The sequence below is a fragment of the Carlito syrichta genome, unplaced genomic scaffold, assembly GCF_000164805.1.
Source record: "Carlito syrichta isolate Samal-C Ts95f unplaced genomic scaffold, Tarsius_syrichta-2.0.1 Scaffold309709, whole genome shotgun sequence".
NCBI classification, from domain to species: Eukaryota; Metazoa; Chordata; class Mammalia; order Primates; family Tarsiidae; genus Carlito; species Carlito syrichta.
The window spans coordinates 52,690-72,802 of NW_007253805.1; the positions used below are offsets into that span (position 1 = coordinate 52,690).

Genomic DNA, 20,113 nt, shown 5'->3' on the forward strand with positions numbered 1-20,113 from the left:
TCCAGCAACTGTTATTTTTTGAGTTATTGATAATTGCCATTCTGACTGGAGTTAGGTGGTATCTCAGTGTGGTTTGGATTTGCATCTCCTTGATGATAAGTGAGGCTAAACTTTTCTGCATGTGTCTGTTGGCTGCTTGGATGTCTTCCTTTGAGAAGTGTCTGTTCATATCTTTTGCCCACTTGATAATGGGGTCATTTGCTTTTTTCTTTTCAGCACGTTTGAGCTCCTTGTAGATCCAAGATGTTAAGCCGTTGTCAGACCTGGAGTTGGAAAATACTTTTTCCCAGTCTGTGGGCTGTCTCCCTCTCTCTTGATGGTTTCTTTGGCTTTGCAGAAGCTTGTCAGTTTAATGAGGTCCCACTGGTCTATCTTATCTCTTATGGCCTGTGGGTTTCAGTTTTTCTTTAGGAATTGGATGCCAGTTCCAATTTCCATGAGGGTATGTCCTTCATTTTCGAAGGTTCTTATAGTTTGAGGTTTTACATTTAGGTCTCTAATCCATTTAGAGTTAATATTTGTGAATGGGGATAGATAGGGGTCTTGTTTGAGTCTTCTGCATTGGTCAGCCAGTTTTCCCACACCATCTACTGAATAGGTTCTCCGCTCCTCAGTGGTGGGTGGTGGAGGCTTTGTCGAAGATGAGTTGGTTGAGAAATTGAGGTTTTGCTTCTGGAATCTCAATTCTATTCCATTTGTCTATATGCCTGTTCATGTACCAATACCAAGCAGTTTGGATTAGTGTAGCTTTATAGTAAAGTTTGAAGTCTGGTAATGTGATACCACCTGCTTTGTTTTTTTTGCTGAGGATTGTTCTGGCTATTCGTGGTTGTTTGTGTTTCCATATGAATTCCTGTGTTGGTTTTTCTAGGTCTGAGAAGAATGTTGCTAGTAATTTGATGGGTATTGCATTAAATCTGTAGATATCCTTTGGTAGGATGGACATTATAATGTTGATTCTTCCAATCCATGAGCATGGGATATTTTTCCACTTGTTTGTGTCATCTTTGATTTCCTTGAGCAGTGTTTTGTAGTTTTCATTGTGAAGGTCTTTCATGTCTCTGGTTAGGAAGATGCCAAGGTATTTCATTTTTTTTTTTTTTAGTGGCTATTGTGAATGGAATTGTGGTTTTTATTTGGGTTTCTGTGTGTTTATTATTGGTGTAAAGAAATGCGATTGTCTTTTGCACATTTGTTTTATATCCTGAGACTTTGCCAAAGGCCTTTTTCAGTGTAAGGAAGTTTTTGACAGATTTTATTGGGTTTTGAAGGTACACAATCATGTCATCTAAAAGAGAGATAACTTGACTTCCTGTTTACCTATTTGGATACCCCTGATTGCTTTCTCTTCTCTGATTGCTCTAGCAAGGACTTCCAATACTATATTGAACAGGAGGGGTGAGAGTGGGCATCCTTGTCTTGTTCCAGTATTCAGGGGAAATGGTTCCAATTTTTGTCTGTTTAGGAGTATGCTGGCTGTGAATTTCTCATAGATGGCTCTTACTATTTTGAGGTATGTTCCCCGTATGCTTAGATGTTCAAGGGTTTTTATCAAGAAGGGGTGCTGGATTTTTTTTTTTTGAGTTGGAGTCTCACTCTTTCACCCAGACTGAAATGCAGTTGCCACTCCTGGCCACTGCAGCCTTGACCTGCTGGGCTCCGGCAATCCTTCTGTCTCAGCCTTCCAAGTAGTTGCAACTACAGGCACACACTACTGCGCTTGGCTAATTTTTGACTTATTGTAGAGATGAGGTCTCACCACGTTGCCCAGGCAGGTCTCGAACACACAGACTCAAGCAATCCACTCACCTCAGCCTCCCAAAGGTGCAGGATTATAGGCTGAGCCACTGAGCCTGGCTGGGATGCTGGATTTTATCAAAAGCTTTTTCTGCATCTAATGATATAATCATCTGGTTTTTGTTTAGACATCTGTTGATGTATATAATTATATTTATGCTTTTACGAATGCTGAACCAGCCTTGCATCCCAGGGATGAAGCCTACTTGGTCATGATGGATGATTTTTGAGATGTGTTGTTGAATCTGGTTCATTAGGATGTTTTGAGAATTTTAGCATGTATTTTCATGAAAGATATTGGCCTGTAGTCCTCTTTCTTTGTTGTGTTTTTACCTGGCTTGGATATCAATGTGATGTTAGCTTCGTAAAATGATTTGGGGAGAGTTCCATCTTTCTCAATCACCTGGAATACCTTCAGTATGATTGGTATCAGCTCCGCCTTAAATGTCATATAGAATTCTATTGGAAAGCCATCTGGTCCTGGGCTTTTTTTGTAGGTATTTTTCTTATTATGTAGTCAATTTCCGTGATTGTTATTTGTCTAATTAGTGTCTCAATTTCTTCTTGTTTCAACCTAGTCAGGTTGTGTGATGTCAGAAAGTCCACCATTTCCTTAAGGTTTTCAAGTTTATACAGGTGCACATAGTAGTCTCGAATGTTCTTTATATATCTTCAGGGTCAGATGTGACTTCATCTTTTGGGTGTTTATTTGGGCTTTTTCTCTCTTTTTCTTGGTCAGTCTAGTTAGGGGATCATCGATCTTGTTTATCATTTTGAAGAACCAGTTTTTTGTTTCATTGATTTTTTTGTATTATCTTTTTGTCTTCTATGTCCTGGATTTAGGCTTTTAATTTGGTGATCTGGATTCTTCTGCTGAAATTAGGGTTTTGTGGTCTTGGTTTTCCAGCTTCCTTAGGTGGCTTGTTAGGCGGTTAATTTGTGATCCTTCCATTTTCCTCATGTGTGTTTGTAGGGATATAAATTCCCCTCTTACTATAGCTTTCATGGCGTCCCAGAGATTTTGGTAAGATGTTTCTTCATTTACATTTGTTTCCATATATCTTTTAATCTGTGTTTTGGTTTCATTATTGACCCAGGAGTTGTTTAGCATCGTGCTGTTCAGTGTCCATGTCTTTGTGGGTTTTAGGGGGACATTGTTGGTGTTAATGTTTATTTTTCTTCGACTGTGGTTCGAGAAGGTGCATGGTAAAATTTCGGTCCTTTTAAATTTGCTTATGCTTGATTTATGGCCAAGTATGTGGTCGATCTTAGAGTACATTCTGTGCAGTATTGATTAGAATGTATATTCTGTGGTCTTTGGATGGAGTGTTCTGTAGGTATCAATTAAGTCCATTTGGTCAAGATTCACATTGAAGTTTCGGATCTCGTTGCTGATTTTTTGTCCTGATGATCTGCCTAGGGTTGTGAGTGGGGTATTGAATTCCCCTGCTATGATGTTGTTGGAGTCGATATCTTCTTTTAGTTTACCCAGAAGCTGCTTTATGAAAGTTGGTGATCCTATGTTGGGTGCATGGATGTTTAGGATGGATATTTCTTGTTGATGGATTGAACCTTTTATCATTATGTAGTGGCCTTCTGTATCTTTTTAAATTTTTGATAGCTTAAAGGGTATTTTGTCTGAGATTAAGACTGTGCCCCCTCTTTCTTTTGTGTTCCATTCACCTGAAAATTTGTGTCCCATTCTCTTACTTTGAGCCTGTGAGTGTCCTTTCTAGTGAGTCTCTTGAAGGCAATAAATTATTGCCTGGTGATGTTGTATCCATTTTGGCATTCTATATCTTTTCAGTGGTCATTTAGTCCGATCACATTCAAGCTAATTATTGAACTGTGAGAGTTGATCCCTGTCATAATGTTCTTACAGAGTCGTTATTGTTCTTCCTGTTTGTGTGTTGTCTTTTTTTTGGTTTTAGAGTTGGTTCATGTGTGTTTTTAATCTTTTGCCTGTAGTCTTGTGAAGAACGTTGTTGTTCTTTTTTCCTTTTCTTCTTTGTTCAGTACTTTCTTAAGTGTTTCTTTTAGAGGTGGTCTGGTGGCAGCGTCGGTTCTTAGGGATTGGATGTTTGGGATAGATTTCAATTCTCCCCCACTGATGAAGCTTACCTTGGCTGGGTAGGTTATTCTTGGTTGTAATTGTTTATCATTTAGAACTGTGAAGATGGGGCTCCAAGTTCTCCTAGCCTGGCGGGTTTCTGTAGATAAATCTGCTGCTATTCTAATTCGTCTTCCTTGGTAGGTAGTCTGACCTTTTTCTCTTGCTGTCTTTAGGACTTTTTCTTTTATACCTACTTTGTCTAGGTGAATTATTATGGGTCTGGGAGTTGGTCTTCTCAGTTGTTGTTTTGCAGGGGTTCTCTGAATCTCTTGTGTTTGAATTTTTTCATCACTGATGAGATGAGGGAAGTTTTCTGGAATGATTTCATGAAATGTTTATTCCAGTGTGGCCTCTGTTTCACTCTCTGCCTCAGGAAGGCCAATTACTCTTAGGTTTTTTTCTCTTCATCTCTTGAAGATTTTGTTCTGTCATTTGAAACTTTTTTTCTATGTTTTTGACAGTTTGGGTTAGTTCTGTGTTTTGGTCTTCAAGTTCTGAGATTCTTTCTTCTGCTTGGTTAATTCTGCTTTCCATGCTTATTAGTTTGTTATTTGTTTCCATCACAGTATTCTTTACTGCTGTTATTTCTGTAATCAGCTCCTTTCTATTTTCCTCTTGTCTCTCCTCAATTTTTAAAATTCTCTCTATTAATGTGTTGATGTCTGTATTTTTTGCATGTGACCAGTCATTCTGGGGGCTCGTCATTGTTTGTGTTCCAGAGTGTGTTTTCTCAGTGTCTGACCTCCCAGGGGTCTGTGTGAGACATATATTCTTCATTTGGTTTTTCTTCATTTGTGCAGATTTTTCTTCCCTACTTTTTCCTTCACTCCACATCACTGTCTTTAATTCTGTTATTCAGGGGTGGAGGGCTTGCTTTTACTTTTGTTTATTCGATCTCCTATTCTTCTTTATGTATATCCTCTTACTTTGTTCAATTCTGGGGCTGCACTATAGGTTGGGGGTGGTCCTTTTTGCAGTTTTTAATCAATATTTTTTATTATGATGTTGTGGGGCACAGTTAAGGGTTAGGTATACATTCCAAGGTAGTCGGAAGTGGGTTTCAGATTATCCATACACCTGTTGGTGGATACCAGGACCTGCAGAGAGATTTTGAATCACAGCCCCCTCCCCTTAAGTAAATTTCAAAACTTTTTACAGTTAGGGTCAGTTGTCCCTGGCCTGCTCTGAAGGGTAGTTCAGATCACCACTCAGTTCACCACTGCCCAGTTTACCACTCAGATCTGGCCTGTGTCTATTTATCAAGCTTCTGTTTTTCCCCTTTTGGTGTTGTTACCTTGAATCGCAGCAGATGGTGGTACCTCACTGCTCCAAATGGTCTTTATCTCAGCACCTTGCCCCACAGGGGAGGGAGGTGGAAAGAAGCCGGAAATGGGAGCTGCTGCCTCAAGGCACACGAGAGGAGACCCATGGCCTGGCAGGACATCACAGTGACAGTAGGGGTGGCAGCGATCTCAGCAGATCTTGCTTGCAGGGACTTCAAGGTCTGAAGGCATGGATTGCCTCAGGCATGGTGCGATGTGCAATGGCTGCGGCAGTGGTGGCAGAGGCTCCCAGGACCACTGTGATGCTTCAGTGGTTTCAATGGCCGAGCTCCGTGTGAAGAACAGGCTGCCGACGATGGGATCTGCAGCAACCAGGGAGAGAGCCAGTCTTTTTATGTTCTCTTTTGCGGAGGTCTCATAGATCAAGCTGCCCCATCGCCATCTTGCTGGAAGTCAAATCTGAATGTTATACCAAATGTTGGCAGCTCTGGATAGAGAAATTACAGAGGATCCTCTGTGGAGAAGATTAAGACCTAAGGTCTTAGCACATTCTAGGCTCTTGTCTTTGCTTTCAGACAATGAAACTGAGACTTAGGAATCCGTCTCTGCCTCAGCTAACTTTAGTCTATCAGGATCCAGGTAAGATTTTAGACTTCTAAGCTAAGACAGGTGTCCGATTTTACTAATTTAATTAATTATGGGTGTTAACTATTCATGGGTACAATTCACGGGCATTTAATACATTCACAACAGTATACACCCACCATCTCTATCTAGTTCCAAAACATTCCATCATTACAAAAGGAAACTTCTTATTTGTTAAGCAGTCACTCACCATTTTCCATTTCCCTCTCTCCCCAGTCTCCAGTAACTGGAAACCTGCTTTCTGTCTCTATGGTCTTATTGCAATTATTTCATATAAATGGAGTCATTTAACATGGGACCTTTTATGTCTGGTTTCTTTCCCTTAATGCTTCCAGAATTCATTCATGCTGTAGCATGAACCAGTACTTCATTCCTTTTTACGGTTGAATAATATTTCTTGTATACATGCCACATTTTGTTTGTTCATTTATCAACTGATGGGCATTTAGGTTTTTTCCACTTTTTGCCTATTGTGAATAGTCCTGCTATGAATACTTGTACCTAAGTAGTCTTTTTTTGAATATCAGTTTTCAATCCTTCTGGTATATATTCAGGAGTGAAAGTGCTAGTTTATAGGCTAACCCTATCTAACGTTTTGAGGAACTGCCAAACTGTTTTCCAAGGTGGCTGTAGCATTTGACTTTCCCACCAGTCTTATTTTATTTTACTACTTGACTCAGCACTAGTAGTCACTTTAGCTTGGCACACAAAGAGAAGAAATTGCTGGTTTTGTTTTTTTAACCTAACAATTATTAGATGCCTGGCACAATGAGAAAGATGTTTTCCTATGCTATACAATTTGGTATTCACAACTGCCTAAAAGCTAAGGTTGGTATTTGACAAGTGGGAAACTGAGGCCCAGAAAGCAAGTTATCCTAAGATCTCACATAGGAGGTGGAAGCTCAAATGTAAGTAGTTCTGACTCCAAAGCCTGTGCTTTTTTTGCCTTTTTCAGTACAGCAGGCCTGTGTTTGTTAAGCATTTGGTGAGTTGGGGTTAGTGTAAGTTAGTGCAAAACCTCATGTGAGGAGACCCAGCTCTGTCTGGCAGCATGGAAGATTCACCCACCAAGTCCCATCCTGTTACTGCTGGTCAGGACATGTTGGGAGCCGGCCACGGAGGCCCACTGAGCGTTAGGGATCAGGGAGGGCCGTGGACCCCGAGACCACTAGGATGCGTTTGGGAGCTGTTGACCCCATTCCCTTCTCCCTTTTTCTATTTAGCACACTCAGCCAAAAGGATCTCTGCTGACCTAAGCTGAAGGCTCTGTGACTGTGACAGGCATGGCTCACTCTAGAAACTCATTGTTCCTATTTCCTATGAACTGTGGTTTCGGCTCAGGTATCAGATATAATTCAAACTCAGGTCACATTTGGGAGCCTTCTGTACAGTACAAGCTTCTTTATAAGACTTAAAAGTATATTTGTAGAATTATTATATACATATGGAGAGCTGCTTTCAGCTTTAGATGGTATAGGTGATTATTTAGAGTTACCAGAAGTGGCCCAGCACAAACTTTGGGCTGGGTCACATTCCTAAGGGCCCAGCGCATACTTTGGACTGGGCTGCATTCTTTTAAACTGGTTTTAGCTACAATTAATGTAGGGTTTTTTTCTACTTATTATAGAAATTGAATTTATTCTACTCATAGGAAGTATTGTAGAATAGGTCATACTAACATCAGGGAATTATGTTAGATCAAGCATGATCAAACATGATATTTTGAGGTTTAATAAGAATACAGCTAACTTTAGAAATTTCATTGTTCCCATTTTCTACATTTGCGGTTTTGGCTTTAGTACAATTTACAGTTTATATTTGGGTTTTATTTTTAGAAGCTTTATTGCTGATGATCAGCTTTATATATTAGGATTAGGAATTAGAAAATTTTATAGAAGTTAAAATAGATATATAGGATTTTAGAATAGCCATTTTGTTAAGAGATTATAATCAATTGTTCCTAGAAACGCCCAGCGTGATCTTTGGACTAGGCCACATTCTTTAGGAACTGGTTTGGGGTATAATTAAGAGTTTCTATAGTGTAGGTAGAATTAGCATAGAATAGAAAGATATAAGGATTTAAGTTAGTCATTAGGTGTTGTGTATGCATAAGCTTTAGAAGTTATTGATTATTAGAATATTATGATGTTAGAATTGTACTGCTTTTGAGAAACATTGACCAAGCATGGGGAGCAGTGAGATAATTTTGGGATTGTCTTTCCTCATGCTTGAGGAAACACCTGGTGGGTGGGGATGCCCCTCATCCACCAGCTTTGTGTTCACATGAAAGTCTTGTGATTTAATTGGGATTGCCCTTCCTCATGCTTGAGGAAACTCCTGGTGGGTGGGGGACACCCCTCATCCACCAGCTTTGTGTTCACGTGAAAGTCTTGTGATTTAATTGGGATTGCCCTTCCTCATGCTTGAGGAAACTCCTGGTGGGTGGGGGACACCCCTCATCTACCTGGCTTTGTGTTCACGTGAAAGTCTTGTGATTCAGTTGGGATTGTCCTTCCTCATGTTTGAGGAAACACCTGGTGGGTGGGGGATGCCCCTCATCCACCTGGCTTTGTGTTCACATGAAAGTATTGTGATTTAACCCGTGAAAATTTGGGATAAAAGGCTTATGGTTTGTCCCATTAAACGGCTTCTGCACTAGACAGAGTCGTCTCTTCCTCCCCCCTTTCTCTCAATCCCTCCATCTTTCTTTCTTTTAATATCTATCCTTCCAGTTTAATTGCCGATGCCATCTTTCCTACCAGAGACCCCCAATATCTGCAAGGGCTAGCCCCCCACAAGGACATACTTGGCCAAGTTCCAAAATGTGACTAAGACACTGTTCTTTTCAAGATCCAGTTTAACAAGGTGTGGTGGCTCACGCCTGTAATCCCAGCACTTTGGGAGGTGGAGGTGAGAAAATTGCCTGAGCTCAGGGGTTCAAGACCAGCCTGGGCAATTTGGTGAGACCTCATCTCTACAATAAATCAAAAAATTTGCTGGGTGTGGTTCCAGCTACTTGGAAGACTGAAGCAGAAGGATGGGCTGAGTCCAGCAGGTCGAGGCTGCAGTGGCCACGGATGTGCCACTGCACTCCAGCTTGGGTGACAGAGTGAGATTCCAATTAAAAAAAAAAAAAATATATATATATATCCAGTTTAGTGGTACCTGCTCCATCAATTTCTGACTATTCCCAACCAGATGAATCTTGTACTCGTTCCGTCCCACCTTTGAAGCCTTTTCATTTCTCATTAAGCACTTGTATTGCAATTGCTTGTTACTTATTTAACAATTAACTCGTTACAGTTAATTAGACTAGCCATTAACAGTTACAACTACCCTGATAAACTATTTTATTTATCTTTCTATTGCCTAGAAACCTGATTATAATAGGTAATGAGATTTTTGGAGTCACTGTTATTCCAGGAGTCATGGGATTTGAGAGGTGTATGTCAATAACATCCTATGCTTGCATCTAAGATGAACACTCCCTGACTGAACCAGTCCAGCCCAGAAATGGGTCAGTGATATGGAAGGTAGACAATCAAGTAGCATTATGTTCTGGGAGAATCAGGAAGGAGAGAAAAATCAGTTCAGGATCATTTAACTTACTTAGGCTGCAGGAAAGAACATTATCTTCCTTAACCTTGTATCAATCATCCAACATCAGAACAATGCCCTGGATTTCCACTGAGGATACTCAAAGGAGATGCATGAAACAAAATTATAGCAAATTGTTTCATGGCAAAAAAAGGTAGACATGTCATCCTAGGTAAGATGTTCAGAAATGCTAGAATGATGGTTCCTGCTTTATAGAGAATAAATGTTCTTTAACCTAAACTTGTAACAAATTCTTAAGGAAGAGGATATCAAATTAGGATAATTTGAGTAGCTTTGACATAGATAACCAAAGGACGAGTTTTGAAGGTGTGGGTGGGTAGAGGGGGACATCAAAGGTGGCACAGGAAGCCACAGGCCTGTGGGTGGAGGGGGGTTATTGGAACCTGACCAAGTTGCTGAGCAGAGTAGGCTACCCTGAGAGGTGGGAACACAGCAGAATAAATACCTGAGCCAGCCTCACTCTCTCCCTCTCTCCAATCCTCCAAACCCCTTACCACCCCCCACCTCTGCCCCACCTCCATCAGGCCAAACCCAAAGCTGGGGGAAGCAAGGGAGGAAGGGGGACATCTTGCTATAGTACAGACAAGCCAGTCTCCCACAAGAGCAGAATGGGAAAGGGTAGTGACCTGGAGGGTAAGATGGAAGCTACCACGCACAAAGTTTATGAAAATGTCAAGAACAGGCAACTTTAATGAATCCAAACTTTGCTCAGTCTGAGACTAACCAACCTGTATGGTTATGCTTTACTCTATGTTGAGACCATGAGTGCAGAGTGGCACTGCAGACAGCACAACAAAGCCAGGAACAGAGAAGCAGCTGCAGACCCAGCAGAGGCCCCAGTTGCAAAGGAGCTGTGGAATTAGGACACCAAGGGCTAAAGCAGAATGAAGGTGGCAGCAGGAAGCTTAGATGGAGCCTGTGAGCCCTGGAGTCTGTCTTAAAAAGAAAGCTTTTGGCTTATGAGCAGTCCCTATGGGTGTGTGTGTGTGTGTGTGTGTGTGTGTGTGAGAGAGAGAGAGAGAGAGAGAGAGAGAGAGAGAGACAGAGAGAGTGAGTGAGTGAAAGAGACTTCCACTGTAGTTATTCACAGCCTTGGTTTGTTCCCAAGACTGTGAAGGTGGGAGAAGTAATAATCACCTGGGGTTCAGACCCCGCTTCCCCTCACACCTTATCTCAGAGTACACAGGAAACCACTGGGTTTTTGCTTTAATGAATAACCCATGACTAAGGAGCACAATACATGTGGTTTACGAAATCACCCTTGTTTTTCTTACAGCACCCAATTTTCTCTAACAAGTTGCTTCTGCTGAGACTCTGGACTTACCTGGTAAGGAATATTGTGCCTAATTGGCTCAAAACTGACACCCTCAAAGATCCGTGGAGTTTATGCTAACTTCTTTCCCAGGAAATTGCGTTCCTTTATTTTTTCCTCTTGACTCAAATGTTTACAGCGAGTTGAGAACATTATAACAGAAATAAAATCCCCCAAAACCTTCTTCATAACATACAAATTAATAAACATATGAATTGAACTCTACCAATAGTCCAACATTCCAAGATGGCAAAAATGTTTAAAAGTTAAAAGTGAAATAGGCATGTTTGTACACTGCTATCAGGAGTGCAAAGTGGTACCTTTTGTGGTAAAAAGCCATTAAAGAGTTCATACTCTCTTCACTAATATTTCTAGTTTGGCAAAGATATCCTAAGGAAATAGAAATATGTACAAAGATTTATTTGCAAAAGTAATGTAAAAAATGGAAAGCAACGGAAATGTGCAAAAATAAAAGAATAATTGCATATGCAACATGTTATACACTGATTAAAAAGAACGTTTTTGAGGGTAATGATCTGGAAAAGGGGAGCACAATTGAGTCATTAAGAGTACAGAATCTGAGGTCACCCAGATGAGTTTTGATCCTGAAAATAGCATTCTGAGCTTTTCAGCAGCTTACACTCAGGGGAAAAGATGTTTTTTTGTTTTTTGGAGTCAGAATCTCATGCTGCGGAATGAAATGGTATGTGTATGCCACTGCAGTTTGGACCTGCTGGGCTCAGGCGATCCTTCCACCTGTCTTACAAGTAGCTGGAACTACAGGCATGCACCACGCCTGGCTAATTTTTTGATTTTTTATTAGCTACGAGACAAGGTCTTTATTGTAGAGACAAGGTCTCGCCAAGTTTCCCAGGCTGGTCTTCAACCCCAAAAGGATGCCTTTATACTAGACAGATCTGGCAGAATGCCACCTTAACCAAGGGACCAAACTTAGCATCCCCCATAAGGGGACTGACATTATGTTGCCTCCTAATGAGATACACCAGGAAGGACACAAACATCACCTATTTACTATTATTTCTAAAAGTACTTCAACTGATGCTAAGCATGAACACATACAGATTGCATGGAACTCAGAGAGACATTTAATGTGCTCTTAAAAAAAAATGTCAGTATCTTAAAAAATGTCTTTTCTGGATTGCCTGAACCTGTGGGTTTGAGACCAGCCCAGGCAACTTGGCGAGACCTCATCTCTACAATAAATTTAAATAATGAGCCGGGTGTGGTAGTATGTGCCTGTAGTTCCAGCTACTTAGAAGGCTGAGGCAGAAGGATCACCGGAGCACAGCAGTTCGACACTGGAGTGGCCGGGAGTGTGCCATTTCACTTCAGCCTGGGCAACAGAGTGAGACCAACTTAAAAAAACAAAAATTCTTTTCTAGACTAAAGAAGATTAAGAGACACGGCAACTAAACACAATGTAGGGTGAAGTGCCATGATGTCAGTAGCTTACTTTCAAATAGTTCAACTAAAAAAAAAGTGAATGTGTGTAGATAGGTGGAGAGGAGACAGAGCAAAGAAGCAAACATAGCAAATATTTTTTTTTTTGTGAGCTGGAGTCTCACTCTGTTGCCCAGACTGGAGTGCAATGGCCGCTCCTGGCCACCGCAGCCTCGACCTGCTGGGCTCCAGCGATCCTTCCACCTCAGCCTTCCGAGGAGCCGGAATTACAGGCACGCGCTACCATGCCCGGCTAATTTTTTGATTTTATTGTAGAGATGAGATCTTGCCTGCCCAGGTGGGTCTCGAACCCACGGGCTCAGGCAATCCACTCACCTCAGCCTCCCAAAGGCGCAGGATTACAGGCTGAGCCACCGGGCCCGGCAAACATAGCAAATATTAAAGAGGGTGAATCATATGAAAGGCACATGGATGCTCCTTGTACTATTTTCATTTGTCCTGTAGGTTTAACATTTTTTTTTTAAATAAAGAGTTCGACAGGATGGGCTTGGCGGCTCAGCCTGTAATCCCAGCACTTTGGGAAGCTGAGGTGAGCGGACTGCCGAGTCCGTGGGTTTGAGACCAGCCTGGACAACTTGGTGAGACCTTGTCTCTACAATAAATAAAAAAAAAATTAGCTGGACATGGTAGTGTGTGCTTGTAGTTCCAGCTACTTGGAAGGCTGAGATGGAAGGATCACTGGAGTCCAGTAGGTTGACACTGTGGTGGTCATGAGTGTGCCACTGCATTCCAGCCTGGGTGATAGAGTGAGACTCCAACTCAAAAAAAAAAAAGAGCTGACAGACTAAATCTGTTTCCATACTTGTAAAATCTTAGAGTTACAGTGAGGACTAAATGAATAGTGCACAGCACAATACCTAGAGCAAAGTAAGTGCTCAGGAATATTAAATACATGCTTTATTTGTAACTCGTCATTTGGCAGCAGATGGTAGGATTGCACTTCCCTACCCTTTCTGTAGTTGGTATAGCCATGTTTCTGACTTTGGGCAATAAAACATAAGCAGTCTGTCACTTCCATATAGAAGCTTTTAGAGCTCCTATGTAACTCACAGTGCTCCCTTCCAGCTGGGCTTCCCCGTGAAGCACACGTTGAGATAAGCTTTCAGCAGACAGGGCTCCTGAGTCACCAACGGGTGTGCCTGCTGATTCAGGCTACCTAAGCAGAGTAAGAAAGACAAGCTTTTGCTGTATTCAGCCAATTAGCTTTTGCAATTATAACTGCAGCCTAACTGATCCAGAAGCCCACAAACTACAACACTTGGTCAAATCCTATTCACCACTTGCTTTGCTTTTATAAACAGTTATGCTGAGACACAACCATGTCATTTCTATATTGTTGTGGAGGCTTCTGCACTCTAACAGCAGAGCCAAGTACCAAGTAGTTGCAACAGAGACTGTATGGCCTCCAAAGCCAGAAGTATTTACAATCTGGCCCTTCCCAGAAGTTTGCTGACTGCTGACCTAGTCTATCATTGACTGATACAAATTAAAATATAAGATAAAGAAAAAAAACCAAACCATTTATAAAACATGATTTTTATGCTAGCTGTATAACCTTGGGCAAGCTAATATTTATTTAATCCTGTAGCTGTCTTGTATGTAAAATGGGAGTAATAACAGTATCTTCCTCATAAGGTTGCTGTGAGAACTAAATGAATTTCTTGCATGTAAAACACTTAGAACCAGGATCCAGAGGCTTGGAAGGGGTATGCTGGAGTGGCCAGAGTAAGGGGAGGGAGGTGAACAGAAAATCACTAAGGTGAGAACTTAGTATATTATAGGCATTCAATAAGTGTTTGCAATTTCTATTCCAATTATATAAAAATAAAATATAGTTGAATAACAACAGAACACTAGAAGACAATAACAAATAATAGTAATAGTGTTTATCTCTTAAATAATAAGACAGGACTAGGAGTCTTTTCAAAACCATTCTGTGTTTTAAAATTTTCTACAATGAACATTATATTAGTTTTATAACCAGGAAAAGAAAATCAATATTTCTTTAATAACATTTCACAAAACATCTTTTGTTGACATTCTACAAATGATACCATCCAATAGTGTCCCAATACTTTCTTCTTGTGAAGAGAGTTTATATATCTGTAAAAATGAAAGACAAATTATGACTCACTGAAATATTCATGCACTGTAATTTTACAAACATGTATAAGTGAAATAATTGAATGATGGTATAAAACAAATCACAAATGCTATTTAACTAGTCAAAGTACAAGGCAAGTCATCACTTATATAAAATATTACCTTTAAGTTGCAGATATGGTGATAACTCTGAACATAAAAACCAAATTCCTATCAATTTCAAAAGGATACATCTAGATATTAACATCATACTAAATTTATTTTACTGTTATATTTATTCGCTTAAGCTTGATATTTGAAAGTATCCGTTTTCTTAATGAATATGGAGAATGGTTACATCAGCTAAGTTTGCAATTATATTTTACATAAATTCACACCCAGCAATTCTTTGTATCTATAATTGCTTTTCAAGTAATTTTAAAAGTTAACATTTCTTGAAAATAAAAAGAAACAGGAGCACTGGTGATCAACATTATTCTTCATCTATCACACTCTTTCTAAAAATATGGACTTACGAACCTTTTTGACTTCTGTAATATTTGTTATTTCAGGAAGATTTTTCAGAGAAACCTGATGACCTTCTACTTGAGAAATTAAGTATTCTCGATTTATTTGTTTTTCTCCCTCTTCAATGTAAACAATTAGAATTGATGTGTCATTTGCTGAGATACCAAATTTTTTCAAAGCCTCTGAAATCTAAGAGGAAAAAAACCAATCAGTTTCCTATGTCTGAAATATCTGATCAGCCGACCTCCTTGGTCAGTTTCTTTTTATTTTTCATATTCTAACAACTCCCTCTGTCTTATTTTTATTTTTTGTGTTTTTTAAAAAGTCAGTCTTGGAGTTCCAGTAAGATGGCGATGGCATAGGTGGAATTGTGAGATTCTCTGAACGTGCGTTGCCAAAAAGAATCTTATTTTCCTTCCCCCACTCCCCTGCCGACCGCCAGCCGCACCAGTCCAAGGCCCAGGCACCCTTGGTCCAACGGAGGGACGGATATTGCAGCCCCTGGCTGCTGCTGCTCAACTATATCTGACCCCCACCCATGTGGGAGTCTCGGGTCTCAGCTCCCTCTCTGGCTACATCGTCTCGCCCAGCACCCAGAATCAAGCTGCTGGTCACCCAGAGAGGCTCTGGGTGCCTGCCCCTCAGAGATACCGGCTCCATTTCTGGCTGAAGTACCCTGTGAGGGGCCCAGAACCACTCTCGCTGCTCACCGCCTGCCCTTCAGAGCTCTGGAGTTCTGGGTGCACCCTGGCTAAGGCACCCAGCATGTGACTGCATGCTTGTGTAAGGGAACAGCATATCTTAAGGAGGTGCTGATCGGAGGCTCTCAGCTCCAGAGGAGGGAACTCTGGACACCCTCCTCCAACCCAGTCTGCTGGTGGTACCCCGGATCCAGCGCCCAGCTGTGCAGCTGATCTCCGGTGCCGTCCACGCAACCACAGCCCATTACAGTGGATTGCCCAGGGACCCAGACCAGTGGAGAGAAAGAATCTACAAAAGAGGAGCTGCCACCTTGCCCATTCTCCAGGCAGAGATTTGCACTGCCCTGACCACCTATGACAAGCCTCCACCTCGGTTCCTAAGGTAATGTCGCTAAACAGGGGACAAATCCCCTCCCCTACGCTGAATCAGATGCAGCCAACTAAGTGTCGCAGACCTCCCATGCAGCAGGCTAAAAGAACAAACCCAAGCTGCAAGTAAATCTAGCTGCCTGCAATGAAAGCAAAGGGGAGAGGCTGGAGATAAGAGCTGAAGAGACTTTAGACATAGGAAAGATTCCAGAGCTAGTCTAATTTCTTATTTTGATTTTTGATTTTATCATTTTGACTGTTTGTTTTGCTCACTTTTGTTTGCTTTTTGACTTACACTATCTGTTTGTGTTAGAGAAAACGCATCAAAAGGCATGATTTTATCGGTCTGTCTTTGTGTAGCTACCAGTATTCTTTAGGGAACTTTGCTTGCGTATTTTTTTCACTTCTCTCCAGCCTTGTCTCTTTTTCACCTGTTAGTTGGTATGTATGTCTGTTTTCCCTCTCACTCTTCTCCCTTTCTAACTTCCTAGTGACCCCCCCTTCCACCATTATTTTCCTCTTTTATACCTCCTTTTGATCCAGGGACAAAACCTACATCCCGCTGCCCAGAAAGATTGTAAGGCAGTGGGAAATAGGTTCCAGTGTGCTCACACACCTGTTGGTGGATGCTGGAATAAGCAGATAGATTCTGAATCACAGCTTCTCCCTCAATTAAACCTCAAAACTGCAAAAAGTACAGTCTGCAGCCCACACTCCAACCTCAAAAGTGAACAAAGCCAGAGGAACCTCATAAGGAAAAACAGGAGATTGCATAAGCGAAGCAAAAGCAACCCCACCATCCCTGAAAAACAGAATTAAAGAAGGGGAGGGAAAGGGGGAAAGAGAAAAATCTACACAAATGAAGAAAAACCAAAAGAAGAATATGAGTCTCTCCCAGACTCCTGGGAGGGCAGACACTGAGAAAACTGACTTTGGAATGCACACAATGAAGAGCCCCCAGAATGACTGGTCTCAAACTACAAACCTAGATATCAAGACATTAATGGAGAGATTAAAAAGAATTGAGGAGAGACAAGAAGAAACTAGAAAGGAGCTGATAACTGAGATAACAGTAATAAAGAATACTGTGAATGAAATAAATACAATCTGATAAGCATGGAAAGCAGAATTACCTAAGCAGAAGAAAGAATCTCAGAGCTTGAGGATCAAAATATAGAACTAACCCAAACTGTTAAAAACACAGAAAAGAAGCTTAAAAAGACAGAACAAAACCTTCAAGAGATGGGCGATTACTTCAATTACTAAGAGTAATTGGCCTTCCTGAGGCAGAAAGAGAGACAGAGACCACACTGGAACAAACTTTCCATGAGATCATTCAAGAAAACTTCTCTTATCTAATCAGTGATGCAAAAATTCAAACACGAGAGATTCAGAGAACCCCTGCAAGACAGCAAATGAGAAGATCAACTCCTAGACACATAATAATTCGCCTAAACAAAATAGGTATAAAAGAAAAAATCCAAAGACAACAAGAGAAAAAGGCCAGATCACCTACCATGGAAGACCAAATAGAATAGCAGCAGATTTATCTACAGAAACCTTGCAGGCTAGGAGAGCTTGGAGCCCTATTTTCAAAGTACTAAAAAATAAACAATTTCAACCAAGAATAATCTACTCAGCCAAGTTAAGCTTCATTAGTGAGGGAGAATTAAAATCTTTCCCAGATATCCAATCCCCAAGAACTTATGCTGCCATCAGACCACCTCTACATGTAACACTTAAGAAAGTACTAAACACAGAAGAAAAGGAAAAAAGAACAACATTGTTCACAAGAGTACAGGCAAAAGAATAAAATACACATGAACCAACCCCAAAACCAAAAGAAAGACAAAAAACCAAGTGGAAGAACAACAACTATATAAGAACTCTATGATATGGACCAACTCTCACATTTCAAAAATTAGCCTGAATGTGAATGGACTAAATGCACCACTGAAAAGACATAGAATGGCAAAATGGATAAAATATCACCAGGCAACAATATACTGCCTTCAAGAGACCCATCTCACTAGAAAGGACATGCACAGATTCAAATAAGAGGATGGGAAACAAATTTTCAGGCGAATGGAACACAGAAGAAAGGAGGAGTAGTGATCCTAATGTCAGACAAAATACCATTTAAGCTATCAAAAATTAAAACAGATACAGAAGGCCACTACATAATGATAAAAGGTTCACTCCATCAACAAGAAATATCTCTCCCAAACATATATGCACCCAACATAGGAGCACCAACTTTCATAAAGCAGCTTCTAGAAAAACTAAAGAAAGATATTGACTCTAACACCATCATAACTGGGAACTTTAATACCCCACTCACAACCCTAGACAGATCATCCGGACAAAAAGTCAAAAATGAGATCCAGAATCTAATGTGACTCTTGACCAAATGACCTTAATTGAGAGTTACGGAACACTCCACCCAACAACCAACGAATATACATTCTACTCAGCACCACATGGAACATACTCTAAGATTGAACACATACTTGGACATAAATCAAGCATAAACAAATATCAAAAGATTGAAATTTTATCATGCACCTTCTCAGACCACAGTGGAATAAAAATAAACATCAACACCAACAAGCTCCCCCCCAAACCCACAAAGAAATGAACACTAAACAGCATGATGCTAAACAACTCCTGGGTCAACAATAAAATCAAAACAGAGATTAAAAGATACCTGGAAACAAATGAAAATGAAGAGACATCTTACCAAAATCTCTGGGACGCCATGAAAGCTGTAATAAGAGGGGAATTCATATCCCTACAAACGCACATGAAGAAAATGGAAGGATCACAAATCAACAGCCTAACAAGCCACCTAAGGAAGCTGGAAAAGCAAGACCACTAAAACCCTAACTGCAGCAGAAGAATCCAGATTACCAAAATAAAATCCCAAATCTGGGACATAGAAGACAAAAAGATAATACAAAAAGTCACTGAAACAAAAAGCTGGTTCTTTGAAAGGATAAACAAGATCGATGGTCCCTTAGTAAGACTGACCAAGAAAAAAAGAGAAAACGCCCAAATAAATACAATCAGAAACATGAAAGATGAAGTCACATCTGGCCTGGAAGAAACACAAAAGATCATTAGAGACAACTATGTACACCTGGATGGAAAAAAACAGGAAAACCTTAAGGAAATGGAAGACTTTCTGATATCACACAACCAGCCTAGGTTGAAACAAGAAGAAATCGAGACCCTAAATAGACCAATAACAATCATGGAAATTGACTATGTAATAAGATAACTACCTACCAAAAAAAAAAAAAGCCCTGGACTGGATGGTTTTCCAGCAGAATTCTACAAGACATTTGAGGAGTAGATACCAATCCTACAGAAAGTATTCGAGGTGACTGATAAAAATGGAACCCTCCCCAAATCATTCCATGAAGGCAACATCACATTGATACCCAAGCCAGGTAAAGACCCAACAAAAAAAGAGAACTACAGGTCAATATCTTTGATGAACATAGATGCCAAAGTTCTCAACAAGATCCTAGCAGACTGGATTCAACAATACATCTCAAAAATTATCCATCATGACCAAGTAGGCTTCACCCCTGGGACGCAAGGCTGGTTCAACATTCACAAGACACTAAATGTAATTAAATACATCAACAGATGTCAGAACAAAAACCACATGATTATATCATTAGATGCAGAAAAAACATTTGATAAAATCCAGCACCCCTTCCTGATAAAAACTCTCAAACACCTAGGCATACATGGAACATACCTCAAAATAGTAAAAACCATCTATGAGAAACCAACGGCTAGCATACTCCTAAACAGACAAAAATTGGAACCATTTCCTCTGAAAACTGGAACAAGACAAGGATGCCCACTCTCTCCCCTCCAGTTCAATATAGTATTTGAAGTCCTAGCTGGAGCAATCAGAAAAGAGAAGGCAATCAAGGGTATCCAAATAGGAAAAGAGGAAGCCAAGTTATCCTTCTTTGCTGATGACATGACTGTGTACCTTGAAGAGAATCTCAAAAGCCTCCTCACACTGATAAAGGCCTTTGGCAAAGTCTCAGGGTATAAAATAAATGTGCAAAAGACAATTGCATTTCTTTACACCAATAACAATCAGAAACCCAAATAAAAAACACAATCCCATTCACAATAGCCACAAAAAAAAAAAAAAAAA

At 40.4% G+C, this 20,113-nt stretch overlaps 1 protein-coding gene across 5 annotated transcripts in view; it reads right to left on the bottom strand.

Moving 5' to 3' along the window:
- TPRKB (TP53RK binding protein) overlaps positions 1–20,113 on the bottom strand; it is a 40,113-nt gene that overhangs the window by 11,688 nt on the left and 8,312 nt on the right. For 3 of the 5 annotated variants that reach the window (XM_021717355.1, XM_008067567.2, XM_008067565.2), the window contains 2 exons: positions 14,873–15,049; positions 14,122–14,353 (listed from right to left, as the gene is read on the bottom strand). In XM_021717355.1, the coding sequence (XP_021573030.1) occupies positions 14,267–14,353; positions 14,873–15,049 (264 nt within the window). In that variant the 3' untranslated portion in view covers positions 14,122–14,266. Of the gene's footprint in view, positions 1–8,778; positions 8,813–14,121; positions 14,354–14,872; positions 15,050–20,113 lie in introns of those variants that run through there. The other 2 variants (XM_021717356.1, XM_021717357.1) reach the window with 2 other exon arrangements.